Source organism: Artemia sp. Qi Xiang Cuo, chromosome 18 (assembly GCF_049724085.1).
Source record: "Artemia sp. Qi Xiang Cuo chromosome 18, ASM4972408v1, whole genome shotgun sequence".
NCBI lineage: Eukaryota > Metazoa > Arthropoda > Branchiopoda > Anostraca > Artemiidae > Artemia > Artemia sp. Qi Xiang Cuo.
This window is the reverse complement of record NC_142811.1, coordinates 486,145-505,770: the sequence shown is the minus strand read 5'-3', so window position 1 is coordinate 505,770 and position 19,626 is coordinate 486,145. Positions and strand designations below refer to the sequence as shown.

The 19,626-nt window shown below is 36.4% G+C and overlaps 1 protein-coding gene across 1 annotated transcript in view; it reads left to right on the top strand.

Annotated features, from left to right (window-relative positions):
• The window catches only part of LOC148941101 (uncharacterized), an 88,002-nt gene extending 85,654 nt beyond the window's left edge, over positions 1–2,348 (top strand). Inside the window, exon 6 of the mRNA XM_089104272.1 lies at positions 1,993–2,348. Coding sequence (XP_088960398.1) covers positions 1,993–2,199 — 207 coding nt within the window. The 3' untranslated portion in view covers positions 2,200–2,348. The remainder of the gene's footprint in view (positions 1–1,992) is intronic.
• Positions 2,349–19,626: the final 17,278 nt, after the last annotated feature.

Here is a 19,626-nt window from a genome sequence, read left to right as displayed (position 1 = left end):
CGGTGAGGAGGGGACCGCCCCCGTCAGATCCGGAATAAGTTCGGTTCGGGTTAAGTTTTAACGTCGTTCCTTACTTTAAGTTAAAAAAACTTGTTTTTTTTATTTAATACATTCTAAGACCACACTGGCTATACATGACAAATGAAACTCAGAGAGGGAAAAAAAATAACAATGTGAAAAATAAAATAATAAAGGGTGAAAAAATGAGGATTTTGTCAGCCAGTTGTGAACCATGAAGACGAAGAAACAAGCAAAACTTTTGACAAGGATCTCCGCCAAGTCGTCCTCAGTGCTAAACAAAAAAATAAAGAAAGGAAAAAAGAAACCAACGAAAATCGAACCTTTCGAAGTTGGTTTCTTTTTTCTTTTCTTTCTTTTTTTGTTTAGCACTGAGGACGACTTGGTGGAGGTCCTTGTCGAAATATTTGCTTGTTTCTTCGTCTTCATGGTTTGCCACTGGCTGACAAAGTCCTCGTTTTTTCACCCTTTTTTTTATTTTGTTTTTCATTTTGTTATTTTCATTCCTCTCTCAGTTTCATCTGTTTGCCAGAAGAAAGGTCACGGATGTGTGTTTTTTTTCTCCCCCCCCCCCCCAGGGATGGTCGTATCGACCCAGTGGTCCTAGAATATCGTGGGAGAGCTCATTCAAACGGAAATTAAAAGTTCTAGTGACTTTTTTAAGTGACCAAAAAATTAAGGGCAACTAGGCGCCCTCCCGCGCTCATTTTTCAATCGATCAAAATTTTTAGATAACCATTTTGTTCCGCATGGTCGAAAAAATCTAAAAATGATGTCTTTGAGGATGACTTAATTCCCTGCAGTCTCTGGTGGAAGGGTTGCACGTTATGAACTTTGCCCAATGATTACATATAGTATTGGCTATTGGGAAGTATACAGACGTTTTCAGGGGGATTTTTTTTTTGGTAGTGGGGGGGGGGGTGGATCGGGGGCTACGTGCCAAATTTTTCCATGGAGAAGTTTTCATGGGGAAGGGACATTGCTATGAAGGGGGTTCTGGATTTCCCGGCATTATTTAAAAAAACGATCACTAATTAAAAAAAAACAAGTTTTCAACTGATAAACTTTTCAACATCAAAACTTAAAACGAACAGAAACTATTACGTATGTGATTGTTTTCGCCCCCTAGTCAATAACTCGGTCTTTACGCTAAGGTTTTTTAGTACTTTCATAAGAGCTATTTATTCTATTTAACGGCCTTTGTGGTTAAGAGGTCATTCTTAATCAATTGGAAAAAAATTCGAACTATAGCGTAAAGAGCGAGATATTGACTAGGGGGCGAACCCCCTAATATACGTAAGAAAAATATACGAATATAGAAGTTCGTTACGTAAGTTAGTTCGTAAGTTACGTATATTTATTACTAATAAAAACGTTCGTAAATAAAATTAAACAACTTTCGAGAAAGCCATTTAGAAAAAAAAAGTGAAATTAATATGCAAGTTTCATTTTAATTATTCATGTACGGGGAGCCAAAATTAAAACCCGTATTATTTAAAAAAAACGATCAGAAATTAGATAAAAAACAAGTTTTTTTAACTGAAAGTAAGGAGTGACATTAAAAAGTTAAAACGAACTGAAATTATTCCGTTTATGAAAGGGGCTGTCCCCTCTTCAACGCCTCGCTCTTTAAGCTAAAGTTTTTTATTGTTTTAAAAAATAAAGTTGTGAGACAGAATCAAACTTTAGCATAAGGAGCGAGGCGTTGAAGAGGGGACAGTCCCTCGTAACAATTTCTGTTCGTTTTAAGTTTTAATGACGCTCCTTACTTTTAGTTAAAGAAAACTTTTTTTTATTTAATAAATAATAAAAACGCCCAAAAAACTGAGTAATTTTTCAGCCTTTCCTCTTTCCCTATTTATGACTTACATATTTACGTCTTTGAATACCGACAGTGGAAGTTACACATATTTGTATGGTATTTTTATGACATATGTTTTTAGGGCATTAATCCAACTTTTTTTTTTTGCTTAGGAGAAAGTGCAAGCCTCGAAAGAATATAAAAAAATGTCCTTATTTGGAATCCCAGAACCCAGAAGAGAACTTGAAAATGGTGGACAAATCTATTTTATACGTGCGGATCCTGGAAGACCCAGCCCTCGTAAGGACCTAATACAGGAAAAAGGACCTGAAAATACTACTGATCATATTTACTATTCTCAAACTATTGAAATTAGCTAATTTTGTATCTGTCTCTAATAGATTTAGGCTTTAATTTTTCTTGACAAACGAAACTCAGAGAGGAGAGAAAGTAACAAAATGAAAAATAAAATCAAAAAAGGGTGAAAAAACGAGGATTTTGTCAGCCAGCGAACCATGAAGATGACAAAATATAAGCAAATATTTCGACAAGGACCTCCGCCAAGTCGTCCTCAGTGCTAAACAAAAAAGAAAAAAAAAAAAAAAAAAAAAAAAAAAAAACGAAAATCTAACCTTTCAAAGTTTACTGTACAAAGACAGAACAGACACTGAAAAAAAACCAGGCAGGAATCAATGAAAATGAATTTACCAAGATGATTGTGCAAGGATCTTTCGTCTTGCAATAATTTTAGCTGGTCTACAATTTCGGTTTTCATTAGATATACAAATAGGTTCTTTTAAGTTTTTTCGGGTGAAAATATTGATTGAGTCCTTCAAGATTAAACTGTCGTAAACTGGGCTTAATGAAATATCTCCAGTTTCTCTATTTATTGCTAAATTTTGGTTCATATATTTTTTTATCTCAATTACCTCTTTAAAAGTTTGTGGTACGCCATTAACAGTTGATTTTTAAGGTTGCCTCGTCAAACAGAACTAGATGGGTCGGATTTACGAAAATATGGGAAGCCAATGCCGAATCAAAGTTGTCATTGTTATTTTTTAAACTCAGGGACTTATCTATTGAAATTTTGTGCTCATGCAAACGTTCACCTAGTTGTTGATGGGTCCTACCAATGTAAAATTTTCCACAAGAACACGGGATTCTGTAGACACCACTACCCAGTACAGGGTCTGTTTTATCCTTTCCTGAGTTGAAAAAGTGTTCAACTTTTTGTTCGGTTTTGATTCCGAACTTTGATTCGGCATTGGCTTCGCATATTTTCGTAAATCCGACCCATCTAGTTCTGTTTGACGAGGCAACCTTAATATCAACTGTTAATGGCGTACCACAAACTTTTAAAGAGGTAATTGAGATAAAAAAATATATGAACCAAAATTTAGCAATAAATAGAGATACTGGAGATATTTCATTAAGCCCAATTTAAGACAGTTTAATCTTGAAGGACTCAATCAATATTTTTACCCGAAAAAACTTAAAAGAACCTATTTGTATATCTAATGAAAACCGAAATTGTAGACCAGCTAAAATTATTGCAAGACGAAAGATCCTTGCACAATCATCTTGGTAAATTCATTTTCATTTATTCCTGCCTGGTTTTTTATTCAGTGTCTTTTCTGTCTTTGTACAGTAAAATTCGAAAGGTTTGATTTTCGTTTTTTTTTTTTTTTTTTTTTTTTTTTTTTTTTTTTTTTAGCACTGAGGATGACTTTGTAGTGGTCCTTGTAGAAATATTTGCTTATATTTTTTAATCTTAATTGTTCACTGGCTGACAAAATCCTCGTTTTTTCACCCTTTTTTTATTTTATTTTTAATTTTGTTACTTTCTCTCATCTCTGAGTTTCGTTTGTCATGTATAGCCAGTGTGGTCTAAGAATGTATTTAATTTTTCTTATAAAATGCCACTGTTAATTTCAGCGTTAGAGAAAATTATGGTAAGATAAAGGTCACGTCCTGTCTATTTAAGTACAATTTTTAATAGTAACGATATTTTGCTATAATGTATAATTAATTAATAAAATATTTAATAATTAATGCATGTAATAAGAGAAACAAAATATTAACGTAAATATTGCAACTGGAAATATTAATGCAAACTTTTAATATTGATTCAGTTTTAATAATAGCAATAATATCATAGTATTACTTAATCGTTGGTGATATTTAATTGAAATAATGATACAAATTTATTTATAACGTGTTTTAAAAACTCTATTGAAAAACACAGTAAAGAGAAAAACAGGACAAAAAAATCGTTTTATAAATGAATCCATTTTGTGAATGTAGAAACATATGAATCAGCTGGTGTTATGGCTCTTGCTATCAGTTTCTCATGAAGCGTTATTAATAAATAATTGTCTTTAGTATTAATAAATTTTTATGAAGTTTTAGTATTAATAAATGATCGATGGATTGATCGACTGATTAATATCTGATGCCTTGTACTTTGTCAAAAGCTTGGGTAGCTGCTACAGTCAAGCATTAGATTCCAAATCAAGGAGTCGAGGGTTCATACCCATCATTAGACTTTATTTTATCCGTGGAAAACAAAGGAAAAAAAAATACTCGGCAACTGAAACATCGGCAATAGTTAACGAAGAGTCGGACTGAACAGCCTGTAGCTCGTCACATGTATATTGCAGTTTGTGACAAGTTTCCAGTGTCGTGTTGATGATGTTAAACAAAGCAAAAATTTCAAAACATCAAATTTAACACGACCTGAGGTGTCTAATGGCACTTTATCGTACTGAATAATACAGTATGGTCATAGAAAGCTGATACAAATTTTGTATAGATCCATTTTATCATTTCAGGCTTAATTGGTAAGTATCCTGGATCTTGTTTCTTGGGTCCTTATAGAACTGAATAAACCTGCTGGAAAAGAACACAGTATGATTATAGAATGCGATTATTTTTGACTGGATGGGATCTTTTTTTCTTAAATAATCTTTAAGTTTATTGTGTCGTACCGTTATAGTAATATGTTTAGAAAGTAGCTATTAATCAAGTTATTTATTATCCATCAAAACAGGGAGGGCCAGAATCCTGTGACGGAGCATGAAAAAAAAGACACTACCAACAGCATCGCAGTGCCTCCGCCAGTAGGAACACCGCTTCGAGAAGCTACTAAACTCAGACTCACCCAACCAAATTGACGACCAGATTACTGCTGCTGCTGACAATGCTACACCTGCCCCCCGAAAGCACTGAATTTATAGAAGGAGCAATTAAAGCTGCAGTACGAAACCTGAAGAACAACAAAGTGCCAGAAGTATGTGACCTGACATCAGAACCACTTTAAAATGGCGATTCATCCATGACCCTCTGGCTACAAGTATTGTTTAATACTGTGTGTCGCTCTGGAAAAATCCCATCAGACTGGAAGACAAGCTTATGTGTTCCAGTATAAAAGAGGAAAGGAAGTAAAGCGGAATATAATGACTATCGTGGCATAACTCTGCTCTCGACACCCAGCAAACTCTTCGCCTTGCTGCTCCTCAAGCGGACAACAAAGTACCTCCATCCTCTTCGTCGCCATCAGTAAGCTTGGTTCATGCCGGGCAGGTCCACTACTGAGCGAATCCATACAATTAGGCAGCTGATAGAGAAAACTCTAGAATATAAAAGGAAGGTGTACATTGCCTTTGTCGATTTTCGATCCCCTTTCGACACTGTCGACAGAAAGTCACTGTGGCTGATCGTTCTATCTGCTGGTGTACCTTAGAAAATTGTCAATCTGTTCAAAGAACTATACAAAAAAACCGAAAGCGCTGTCATTGTAAATAGCCAGCTCTCGTCACATTTTCAAGTTAGAAATGGTGTTTGGCAAGGCTGCGCTGCTGCTCCCGAACTCTTCAACTGTTTCATGGACCATGTTCTCAACAAAACACTGCTGGCGCATCCGTTTGGCATTGATTTTGCTGGAAGAGTTCTGTAAGATATTGACTGCGCTGACGATGTTGCATTGGTATGCGAAAATCTCACTGACATCAAAACTGGCTTTGAAATGCTAGCATCTGCTCCAGGAAAACTTGGTTTAAATGTAAATTGGATGAACACCAAAATATTGCCTGTGGACAAGAAACCATGCAGCCCCCTGACAACTATAGAAGTATGTGGCCAAAATGTTGAAATAGTCACGCAGTTCACCTGCCTTGGTTCAATTGTCTGCTCAAATGGAAATCTAGATGCAGAGATATCAACAAGGGTGGCAAAGGCGAACGCCGTTTTTGGCCATCTCCTGAGAACAATATTCCACAAATCCCAGATCAGCCATCCCACGAAAGCTCGTGTATACTCTGCCTCGGTAGGAAGTGTTGTGTTGTACTCGTCAAAGACTTGGCCTTGAATCAGTCGCATATGATGAAGGTACACGCTTTCCAGACAAAACACCTTCAAAAAATGGAACACGTTCGGTGGCTCGACAGGGTACGGAACATGGATATCCTCCGGTCCATTAAATTACCACCCCTCTCCCAACAGCTTGAGTCCCGCTCGCTGCCTTGCTACGCTCATTTACTTCTCCTACCCACAGTATACTTTCTACAAAGAAAGGTATTTGCGCATCTAGTAATAGCAAAAGTGTGTATTTACTTTAAGCACAATTTTTCCGGCTGGAATAATCCATTTAAATAAAACGTTCTGATCCGTAAAGGAAACAAGCTAAATATTCCCCCGTGAAACGACATTTTTTCATTGGTTTGACGTGAAATTTGCTTGTCAAAAGGAAATACAGCTGCTGTCAAAACTAGGTTTAATATTTGGCGTAAAGACGATTGAATATATTTCAGTTTACTAAATATTGGGAGTATATGTCAGCAGTAGGGTTGCTATCCCCTTCCCAACACCTCGCTCTTTACGCTAAAGATTGACTTATGATCTTTAATAACGACTCTTGAAACACAAGGGCTGTTTAACTTGAATATGAAGCTTTTGTAAAATACTAAAAACTTTGGCATGAAGAGCGAGGTATTAAGGAGGGGGCAACCCCCCTCATATAAAGTTTAATTTCTATTCGTTTTAAGTCTTAATGCTCCTCCTTACTTTCAGGTGGATTAACTTTTTTTTAATTAGTTTCACCCAAAGATCAGGGGGCGTAATTCGCAAGGGGACAACTACCCTCCAGAACCCAGCCCCCCCCCCCCAGCTGAAATTTAATTTCTTCAAAAATATTGTTAAAACTAAGATAAGTCTGCATAATTCAAGCATTTACGGAAACGGGTTAGTTTTTTTTAGTATATCTTTGCCTGTATGATGCTGTATGGCTCATTTTTTACTGTCATTCCCCCCCCCCCCAGGATTTTGACAAAATTACGCCACTGTCAAAGACCTAACAATAAAGCGAGCCTAATGTTGCTCCTCAAGTCACTTCAACATCGTATTTTTGATCACTTGATTTCCATTGAACAATGTGATGTAAAAAATCAAAAAAAAATCTAAGAAAAAAATGACATATTAGACCATCAAAAAGATGGATTTTGCCTCAAGCATTGGTATTTGACTTACAGTCAGCTGAAATCTTAAGATTTATAACATTTCAAAGTGAAGACACTGATGATCAGGCTTTCACCCTGTGACAAAAAATACTAGATTTTAGTGCTTGGTTTAGTGATTTCCTTCAATAATCTAGTGATTTATGTGCAAATTTAGTAATTTCTTAGTTTTGGCAATAAAAAAGATCACTAGAAATAGGGATTAATCCCTAGTGGTGGCAACCATGCTGGTGATTTAGAAAATCCTTAATTCTATATAAACAATCCTGCGTTACCAGTTAACTGCAACTAAAATCAGGTTTTTGATTTTAAATAGTGATAGTTTGTCTTTCAGTCAACAACAGTCAGGAAGTATATACCATTGCAGTGAGGACACAGGTTGGATTTTGGAAATCCCGTCTCATACAATGTTGCCATGTAATTTTAACTGCCCCCAAGTGTACTTCTCACTTTTTCCAAACACTGACCATTACAAAAGGATGTTAAGCTACTAAATCTGTCGAAAAACGTTTAGATTTAAATAAAAAATGAACCGTCCATCGGTAATTTCCAAATAAATTGAGATATTGTCACCAAAAATGTCTTTTATTCATAATAGATGTCGTTTAGAAACTAACAATGAATGAAAGCAAGAACTTCAAATACTGAAAATAAATACAACTTGAGGTGTGTCAAATCGCTGCGCTTTAATGTACTGCACAAACCATGCAGAAACAACACAGCAGGGTCGCAAAAAGTTCGGAAAATTTTGGATAGAACCATTCAATCATTTTTGGCTTGATTGGCAACAATCATTTCGATCTAGAATTTCTTTTTTCTTGAATTATCTCTTGCTTATTCTACATACCTGCCATACCTGATGTGCTTTGGAAATGACTGTCTTTGGCTGTGGTAAAAGCCGTATCCAGGGGGGTAGGGGGTTTGAACCCCTCCCCCCCCCAAAAAAAAATATTCGTTCGATTCGTAAAACGTAACAAAAATGAATATAAAAAAAAATTGATGTATTTTTAAAGTCTTTCTCCCCCCCCCCCACCAACACTTTTTGAACAATAAACCTAACCATCATCCTTCGGTAGTTTCCAAATAAATTTAAATACAATTACCTTGATTTTAAGATTTTTAATCAACATAGATGTCGTTCAGGATTGCAGCCTATCGCTTCACAGAAGAAACCATTTAAATTCAAAATCCTTTAAGAAAGAAGTAAAGCAGAATCTTTTTAGCTAATCTTTGTTTGTTTTGGAGTTTAGTAAGAATAATCTCGTTATCAGTACTCTGGATAGAAGTATTTGAATTAGCGGTAGAATTGGTAGTAGTAGCTGGGATAACGTACCAACGTTAATTAAATTAATTTTGAAGATGAACATTTCAAAATTTATTCAAAGTTTCGGGTTCCGTCCCGTTACCATTTTGAATGGAGAAAAACAAAAAGAAAAATGCTTGAACTACACCATAGCCATATCGATTGTTAAAAAAAAACAGAGTTTATGAATGGCAAGGGGTTTTTCTTGATTTTGGCGCCACACTTGTATTTCAGAAGTGGGAAACCATAATTACAAGAATTGGTTTAAAAAGATTTGCACCAACGCTAATTTGTTTCCATATGTTCCCTACTAATAATACATCTTCTTAACTTTTGTCAGATTTATGTTACAAGTGCAAAAATTACTCTTCCAAGCTTCCATTTTTTCTAGTTTCAAAAAATCATGCCTTAAATATCGACCCTGATTGGTCAATCAAGAACATTATGCTTGAAAGTTGAACAATGATCAACTCGAGAAAGAAAGATTGGCGCTGTAATCGTGCGTAATTTTGATTTTATTGACAAGTATGACCACAATGTGGCCTGAGCATAAGAAAGTAGGTATAATCAGAGTAGCTAGATGAGGTGTATTCGCGCCGTTATGGCACTTTTTTGAGGCGTTTCCGCATTAATTATTTCAAATCGGTGCATTTTTTTTTGGGGGGGGGGGGATCGTTAATTTGGCGTATATTCACGAGAGAAATACATTATCACTTTTATGGTGGCACAACTGTAAACCAAACATCTAGCAACACTGGATGTAATTGTCTAAAGTCCGGGAGGAATTTCCTGAGGAATTGGGACAGCAAGGTTGGTTCTAATTGACAAAATAAAATCTACTTGAGAATATTGGCTTTGTCCTTTTGTTGTATGAAAGTAATTAATAATTTGACCCATAACAAATGTGTTACTTGTATAAAGCTATTTCGTACGAGGTGCTTTTGTGTTTTTCTTTTTTTTTTTGTGTGTGTGATCAGTGGTCTCGTAGCTCCAAAGTGGTAAAAGATACAAACTCAGAATTTTTCTTGAATCCGAGAGTTGTGAAATGGGGCAGAAAAGCTTCACTGAAGTTAGTAAAATTTCCAGGAAAAGAACTCTTTGTTCCTCCTGTTGGACATGATGCCAAAACAAAACTATCTTACCTTGGAAAGTCTTTAGACCTTGGAAATAATTACCTTGGAAATATTTTAGAACAATTTTATGTCGTACTTCTGCAAAACATTAAATGATCTCTTTGAGAACCGGAGAACAAAATGCCGCATTTCTTCTAGATTTCTTGGAAGTAATTCTGAAAAAGTCGATCTCGGATACTCAATTCTAATTTTAGGCTGTTTTCTGAATTTTTCGACTTGATGCCCGTTTGTACTTGAATCAAACAATGCTATCAAAAGTAAACAAGATTACTTGAACATTCTTATATGCGAAATTGCTCTGTTCACTTGGATATAGTTTCCAAAGTTAATATGACGTATCAAATTTTTCTACGAGAAGTTAGAATTTTTTCTGACTTAGACCGATCTTGATCTTTTAAGAATGAATCTCACGTTTTTCAACATGATGCCGTTCATGAATGCAGCCCATCGTTCAGAATAAACCAATTAAATCCAATAATCTTATGAAAGAAGTAAAGTGAAAATGGCCTTTAAAAGGTCTTTAGCTTGCCAGCGGGGGATAGAACACCGATAAGGTAGCGGTTGGTGAAATTAGAGCCCTAAGTAATTTTCAGTTAGTGCCAATTTAAACTTTATTGTTAAAAAATAAATCGAAGAAATTACCCATGGTAACAATTTCAAAGAACCAGCCTCCGACTTCCCCCCCCCCCAAACCGCTTATAGCCCCTTTCTGATCCTTAGTAAAACATGTTCCTCAGAAATATTTTATATATATTATTGATTTGGCCTTCTCTTTGCTTATCGAAACATTGCACAGCTTATAAAAACTAAAGGCGTGATGATGAGTTTGGTCAAGCCCCTAAAAGGTGGTAAATCGTGCCTTCTCCATATCTTTAACTGGGCCAGGATTTGCGCATAGACCCACTAGGTCCGGGCCTAGAGGCGCATAAAAAAAAAACTGAGCGATTTTTTTCTTAACAAAAACTTGACTAATATGATTTATCGTCAAAGTGCCAGGTGGGCTTTGCTGCTGCGCTGCCTATTCACATAAAAGGGATTTTAAAACAACACAGGAATTCCCTGGCCACTTATAAACTGACAGATGTCTCCCAAGAATGGCAGTTGAGAGCTCGGTATCACCTCTCTCTTGCATTAATTATTGTTCATCACACACCAGTTACTATCTATCCTGGGCTTCCACTATCCCCAAATTTTCGGGATTTCCACGTAAATCTCTATGTCTCCCTGAAAAAAAAAATTGCTTGGGCCTAAGGGTGCCAACGATTTAAATCCGGCCCTGTCTCTAGCTGCTTTCAATGATTTAAAAGGTTTTAATTGTTATATACCTTTTCTCAAATATCTTTGTGCAACGTCTCGGAGACTATGACGGGAACCGAAGTCTTGCTGTTTTATCTATCCTATTTAGGACATCTTCGTTCATGTTTCATGAATGTGATATTGTGCCATATGATGGCTTGAAAAATCACACAACTTATAAAAATTTGAAAGCCCAACCCAGTGTAGAGTTTGGCCTAGCTTCGGCAAGTCGACAGATCGTACCCGCTCCCCTTCTATAGCTGCTTCGAATAATCTTAAAGATTCCAAACCATTTTATTGATCCCCTCAAGTTTGTACGATGAAAGGAAACAATTTGGAGAGCTAGTCTCTAATCCCCCGCCTCCCCCCCCCAAAAAAAAGAGCTCCTTCAAAGTTTTAAACTTTTACATGCCCAGTAATCTTCTTTAGAGCTTCTTCTTCCATTAAAGTACGAAGGACAGCAAAAACAAAATTTAATTGTTTGAACTGGTCAATTGGAGACTTACACAAATATATATATATATATATATATATATATATATATATATATATATATATATATATATATATATATATATATATATATATATATATATACTACTAATAACTCACCGCAGCACCAAGCCGCCTGAGGACAACACAGCTACGCACGATCCTCCTCCACTCCAATCTATTCAAAGCCTCCCTTTTACATCCGCCCACGAAGTTCCCATTTCCTTTAAATCTTTCTTTATGACGTCCTCCCACCCCAGACGGGGACGACCTGCTTTCCGTTTAGCCCTAGATGGTTGGCCGAAAAGAACAATCTTTGGAAATCTGTCATCCTTCATCCGTACAACGTGCCCTAACCACCTCAACCTTTCTTTCATTATAGCCCTAGAGAGCGGTATTGAACCACACCTTTCGTACAGCCTATTGTTTGAAATACGGTCAGTCAGCCGTGTACCCAGAACAATCCTTAAGCAATTTCTCTGGAAAACATCTACAAAATCTTCATCCGCTTTTCGGAGCGTCCATGCTTCAGAGCCATATTTGACCACTGTCATCACTGTAGCTTCTAATATTCTAATTTTGGTTAGCAGACTTATCTTCCTATTCTTCCAGACTTTTTTTAACTGTGAAAAAACACCCCAAGCCTTGACTATTCTATTTTTAACATCTTCACTGCTCCCACCATCTATACTAATAATACTACCAAGGTAAGTGAAGCTACCCACCCGATCAATCTTATCAATCCCGATCAAACGTTACCTTTTCATCTTCATTTATTCCTAACCTTAGTGACTTGGTCTTCCTAATATTAATTTTGAAACCTATTCTAGCACCCTGAACTCGCAATATATATATATATATATATATATATATATATATATATATATATATATATATATATATATATATATATATATATATATATATATATATATATATATATATATATATATATATATATATATATATATATATATATATATATATATATATATACATATATATATATATACATATATATATATATATATATATATATATATATATATATATATATATATATAATATATATATATATATATATATATATATATATATATATATATATATATATATATATATATATATATATATATATATATATATATATATATATATATATATATATATATATATATATATATATATATATATAATCTGTAGGGAAAAATAAGAAAAAATATTATAATAGATTAAAAGAAAAATCAAAATGCTAGGAGAATACCACTGCTAACAATTCATTAAAGCACCAAGCCGCTTGAGGTCAATAAATATTCGTACACTACTCCTCTACCCCAATCTACTAAAAACTTCACTCTTTACCTGCTTCCATGAAGTTTCGATTCCCTTTAAATCCGTTCTTATGACCTCATATCATCCCGTTCGAGAACAACCTACTGTTCCTTCGGCCCCCAATGGTCAAAAAGAACAATCTTTGGCAATCTCTAATGCTTCATCTGTAGAGCGTCTCATAGCCATCTCAGACTTTGGTTATTCTTAGTAAGTGTCATAGAAGCTCATTTTATATTTGAATTTTAGAGATACGATCCTGTTTCCTAAGAATGATGGATTTGCCACGATTTTACAGAAACTTATGGTCCAAAATAGCGAGAATAATTTTTGCAAAAAATTAGCAAAAATAAGCTAAAAACAAGTGCCACCAAATCGCTTAACAAGGTCTAGCTTTTATTTAAAGATGTAGTTGATTTTGAGAAGCTACATTTTGGTAATTTTTTAATCTTTACGGAAGAAATGACTTATAAATTTTTCTACTTCTTATTGCTTATTTATTGTTTTGTTACATTCTAGAATCACGTTGCTAGATCAACGTTGCGACACTGAAGAAAATGGGAAACTACTACTACTACTACTAACAACTCACCGCAGCACCAAGCCGCCTGAGGCTGACACAGCTACGCACGCTCCTCCTCCACCCCAATCTATTCAAAGCCTCACTTTTAACACCCGCCCACGAAGTTCCCATTTCCCTTAAATCTTTCTTTATGACGTCCTCCCACCACAGACGGGGAAGACCTGCTTTCCGTTTAGCCCTAGACGGTTGGCCGAAAAGAACAATCTTCGGCAATCTGTCATCCTTCATCCGCATAACGTGCCCTAGCCATCTCAACCTTTTTTTCATTATAGCCCTAGAGAGCGGTATTGAAGCGCATTTTTCGTACAGCCTATTCTTCGAAATACCGTCAGTCAGCCGGGTGACCACAATAATCCTTAAGTAATTTCTCTGAAAAATATCTAGCAAATCTTCATCCGCTTTGCGGAGTGCCCATACTTTAGGGCCATATTTGAGCACTGACCTCACATTAGCTTTTAATATTCTAATCTTGGTTAGCAGACTTATCTTCCAATTCTTCCGAACTTTTTTTAACAGTGAAAACACACCCTGACCCTTGGATATTCTACATTTAACATCTTCACTGCTCCCACCATCTTTACTAATAATACTACCAAGGTAAGTGAAGCTGCTCACCTGATCAATCTTTTCATTACCCAACGTCACCTTTTCATCTTCACTTATTCCTAGCCTTAGTGACTTAGTCTTCCTAACATTAATTTTCAAACCAATTCTAGTACCCTGAACTCGCAAAACCTCTAAATCTTCATTTATTTTGCTCACACTTTCCTCTAGGATGCTTAAATCATCAGCATAATCCAAGTCCAGGAGACTTTTTCCTCCCCATTGGATTCCGTGGTCTCCCATTGCCTTTCCTGTGCTCCTTAAAACAAAGTCCATCAAAATAATCCATATAAAGGGGATAGAACACAACCCCGCTTAACTCCTGATTTAATTCAAAACCAGGTGTGTCCCTCATGTCATATCTTAACAGCAGCAGAGTTATTTTCGCGATTAGCACTGATGATTTAATGCATATATCTGGTATACCATACAATGATAAAAGCTTTGCCAAAGCTTTTTTATCAACAAATTCAAACGCTTGCTCATGATATGCAAAACTGAGGAACACAGGTGTTTGAAAACTCAAGCACTTCTCAATTATTGGCCTAAGAGCGAAGATTTGGTTGACACATCCTCTACCTTTTCTAAAACCGCACTGCTCTTCTCTTAAAACTTTGTCTACGGCATCTCTCAGTCTAAAAAGTATCACATTACTAAGCAATTTGCTACCTACAGAGACCAGACTAATGCCTCGATAATTACCACACTCACTTTTATCACCTTTTTTAAAGCGGCTTAATTAAGGTTTTCTTAAAATCGTCAGGTACTTCTCCTTTTTCAAAAATCATATTCATAATCTTCAATAATTTATTTCTAACCTCAGAGTCACCATATTTAAGAAACTCATTTACCACCCTATCAGCACCTGGAGCCTTATTATTCTTTAATCCTTTTAGTACTGTTGCTAATTCCTCCTCACAAAACAAATCTTCCTTCACATCCAAGGTGTCACAAATTTTCTCATTTTCCTCTATATTAGTTCCTGCAACTCGATCTCGGCTAAGCAAGTTTTCAAAATGTTCGGCCCATCTCGCCTTAGTTTTTTCCTTGTCGCTAATTGTGACCCCATTCCTATCTTTAACTGCGACATGCCTGGGTTGACAACTCCCTCTCAATTTATCAACGTGCCAGTACAATATTTTACTATTATGCCGTTTAGCTGCATCTTCCAGATCCTCGGCAATTTTATCCTTGGCCTCCACTTCACAACTCCTTAGTTCATATTTTAATGCTTTTTCCACTTTCTTTACATTTCTTTTGTTTTCATACGATCTATCACTCAGATAATTCTTGTACAAGTCCTTTCTTCTTTCTATTAAACATAAAGCTTGTTCAATAATATTCTTAGCTGCAGTTCTAGCTTTCTTCCCTAATGCACCTTTAGTAACTCCACAAATTATTTTTCTAAAATTATTCCAACCATCTTCCACATTGTCAATTTTTAAACTCTCAAGTTTAGTATTCAACTGTTCCCGAAAAGTGTCTCTCAAATTCGCATCCTGGAGTCTACCAACATCATAACTTCCCGGGAGGTAGTTACCCTTCCGAAATTTCAGCTTTAAATTAACCCTAGACACAACTAGATGGTGATCTTTACGTTTAACATCAATTTTAACATCAGTACTTTCTTTTAACATCAATTTTAACATCAGTACTTTACTTTAACATGAAGAAAATGGGCAACTGCTCAAAAAACGTTATAGTTTCGAAAAAAGAATATTTTTTTTTTTTAGAAAATCTCGCTTTACACGCATCAATATACCTAAAATGGGTCAAGGGGGCAAAAAACTTTTTCTTTTTAATGGCATTGGTACTTTAATAATGAATTATATATATAGCAAAGTGTCCGTCCCATTAGTTAGCGGAAACTCGTACAACCTAAATTCAGATGAGTTCCCATCTAGTGCCCACAAGTCAGCAAATCATGCCCTCTCCACTGCTATAGCTGCTTCAAATGATCTTAAAGCCCAGAATCATTTTATTGCTCCCCTGCAGCGTGCTTATGTGACGTCTTGTAAACTATGAAAGAAACTTTTAATGAGCAAGGTGGCTTGAATTCTAAATTACTCTCGCTGGCTCTATCAAATAGATCATCAAGGTTATTTTCTTCTTTGGTTCATTTCTTCTTTTAAATACATTATCTTCCTGCTCATTAGCTGGCGAACAGCTGGAATTGGACTGGAAATAATGCAGAATAGAGCGCTGATTGCCTGAAAGCTTTTTCTTATTCAGTATCAGTCAAATATATAGAATCCAAAGGAACAGGACAAAGATATGAGAAGAAGTAAGAAACAAGAACTAACGTTTCGAAAATAAATGTTTGGGTGTTACAATTAAGTAATTTTACCAAAATAAATTTGCCAATCAAAAGCTCCATAATAATCTCGTCCAAGACAATGACATAAATTTTCACCGACTGTTTTTATTCGTCCTAGCCAAGTGGTTAGCGTTTCAGATGTTACTGGTTATTTTGTTTGAAGCGGGCGTCAATGGTTTGACTCTGTAAGGTCAGCCAGAGTCAAACCAGCTCTAAATGGACACTTGTACAAATCTGGGGGAAAAACACGGGAAACGTCGGATGATTTGCCCCCAACCATGCATTTCACTCCCAGCTGAAGGTAGTGAATCAGAAGATGAGTACCTTCGCAACACAGACCATTTGTCAGCATACGAAAAAAGAAAGAAAAGTAAGTGATTTCATTCTACTGGTCTTACACTGTAAATCATAAAGTAGTCTCTCTCTCTCTCTGTCTCTCTCTCTCTCTCTCTCTCTCTCTCTCTCTCTCTCTCTCTCTCTCTCTCTCTCTCTCTCTCTCTCTCTCTCTCTCTCTCTCTCTCTCTCTCTCTCTCTCTCTCTCTCTCTCTCTCTCTCTCTCTCTCTCTCTCTCTCTCTCTCTCTCTCTCTCTCTCTCTCTCTCTCTCTCTCTCTCTCTCTCTCTCTCTCTCTCTCTCTCTCTCTCTCTCTCTCTCTCTCTCTCTCTCTCTCTCTCTCTCTCTCTCTCCCTCTCTCATTCTCTCTCTCTCTCTCTCTCTCTCTCTCTCTCTCTCTCTCTCTCTCCCTCTCTCTCTTTCTCTCTCTCTCTTTGTCTCTCTGTCTCTCTCTCTCTGTGTCTGTGTCTCTCTCTCTCTCTCTCTCTGTCTCTCTCTCTCTCTATCTCTCTCTCTCTCTCTCTCTCTCTGTCTCTCTCTCTCTCTCTCTCTCTCTCTCTCTCTCTCTCTCTCTCTCTCTCTCTCTCTCTCTCTCTCTCTCTCTCTCTCTCTCTCTCTTTTATGTCTACTAGGTGGATTTTTTGCCTAAAAATGGAAGAAAATTGGCTTTCAAAAATACTTTTAACGATGTAGAAAAGCTCAATTAACCCGGACCAAGAATAATATTGAAAGTACTTTTTAATATTGAAAGTACCCAATTAGCAGGTTTCTTGAGACAAAACGTCTTTCGATAAACGACGAATCTTTAATTATTGGTTAACACCCACTCCCCCATTAAAAAATAGCTAAGAAAACTGTAATTCGGTGTTAAAAATAACATTCAATAAATTGTTATCCTGTTTAACAAACCAATTTGTATACTTTATAAATTTTGCCGACTATAACCAGTCACATACGACGACAACCGAATCATGTCAATAATTCAAAGGAGATCCGTCTAGTTTTTTATTCTTCGTGACATATTAGATGTGTTTTCCAGCCAGCCAATTAAATCTTATGAAGTTTATTGTTTCACTTTTGAATTAAAAGGTGCCATTTTTCTTTACCTTTAAAATCAATCCAGACGTCTGAATGTCTCAGAAATTCATATAGCCTTTTCCAAAATACTATAAGAGAATGATAAAAGAACTTTCCTACTTGGAAAGACAAGAGAATAGGATTATAATCACAATTTCCAGAAAGGAAGGCTCTCCAATAGAATCTACAAAGGAAATATAACATTGTTAGCTAGTAATATTTTGAAGGGGGGAAAAGAAGTTGAGAGATAAAAGACGAAAGACTTTGTATTCATTTTGAGATATTTAACTGATTTTAAACAGGGTGTATGACGAAGACAGTAAAGGTTAGGAATTAAACAAATACTACAAGTATGGTTTAATTCTGATAATTTGAACTATGTAAGATATGCTTTTCCATATCCTGGCACTGGTGCAAAGGTCCTTTACAATGTTTACGTAACAGTGACTAATGGGCAGTATTTACGGAGCAAAACCCACGACTATATGTACGGGGTAGGCTTCTATGTTCCTTTTTAAGTTTACAATAGAATTAGAAAATTCAATAAATAGACTTTTTATTTAAGAAATAACGATACAATTGATCACTTTTTTCGCATCCCTAAATCCACATAGTCTCTTTTTTGTCAGTGGTGGATCGAGGGGGGGGGGGCGCGGGGGCGCCCCACCTAACGTATTTTAAAGTAGTGTAATTTACTTAATTAACGCAAGATTGCGTCAATTAAACTTGCTCATTACACAAGTTTATCAAATCAACCTATTTTGTCTCCCCCTGGAAAAATTTTGATCCGCCCCCGTATTTTGTCCACCTGTATGAAGATCCTTGATGATAATCTTGGCGCGTGGACCGTCCGTAAAAAAATGAGTTTACAAATGTAAAGAACCTCATTAAAAAAAAATCAGACGAAATACAATTAGTCATATGGTACTTGCTTCTAGTAATAAAGGCTCAATAAGGTGTTGAACTAGAGCCAGCCTCCCTCCCTAATACTTACTTAGGTCCCGGCCATCCTCGTGGGACGTTTTGGGGCCACTCCTCTTGCTAGCTCATGCGTAAGGGCTCGGTACATCGTTCCACCTGGTGCGATACGTGATAAAGGGGCTATCTTGACGTTGTCAAAGTGGAAGTTCTCCACCCATCGCTTTCGTGATCTGCCTCGTGGGCAAAAGACATGGAGGGATCCTTCAAGGGCAATTTTTGGAAGGCGGCTTGGCTCCATTCGCTTGGCGTGGCCGAACCAGCGCAGTTGTTGCTTCTTAATTTTATTGAGTATGGTTTCAGTGGACTGGAGCCTTTGACGTACTTCCACATTTGTGATTCGGTCAGTGTATTTGATTCTAGAAATGCGACGGAGGCATCTCACCTCGAAAGCTAGAAGTTTTATTTCGTCTTCGGTTTTTAGAGTCCATGTTTCACATCCATAAATAACTATGGGGATTACTAAACTGTTGAATTGGCGCATTTTGAGTTTGTTGGATAGGTGGTTACTTTTCCAGAGGTTGGCTAGTCTTCGGAAGCTAGAGCTAGCAAGTGCAAGTCGACGTTTCACGTCAGAGCTATGGCAATTATCTGAGGAGAGTAGGCTACCAAGGTACAGGAAGTGATCAACCGTTTCAACCTGTCTCCCGCCTATGGTGATAATGGGCGGGTTGTCTTGTTCACGTCTCGTAGTTACCATTACTTTGGTCTTGCTGGCATTGATCTCCATCCCGAACGGCTTTGTGGTATCGTAGAGTTTATCAGCTTGTGCCTGCAGTTCTTGTGTAGAGTTGTCTAGCTCATCAATATCATCAGCGTAGGCAAGATTCTCTATTAACACCCCTCCTATTGTT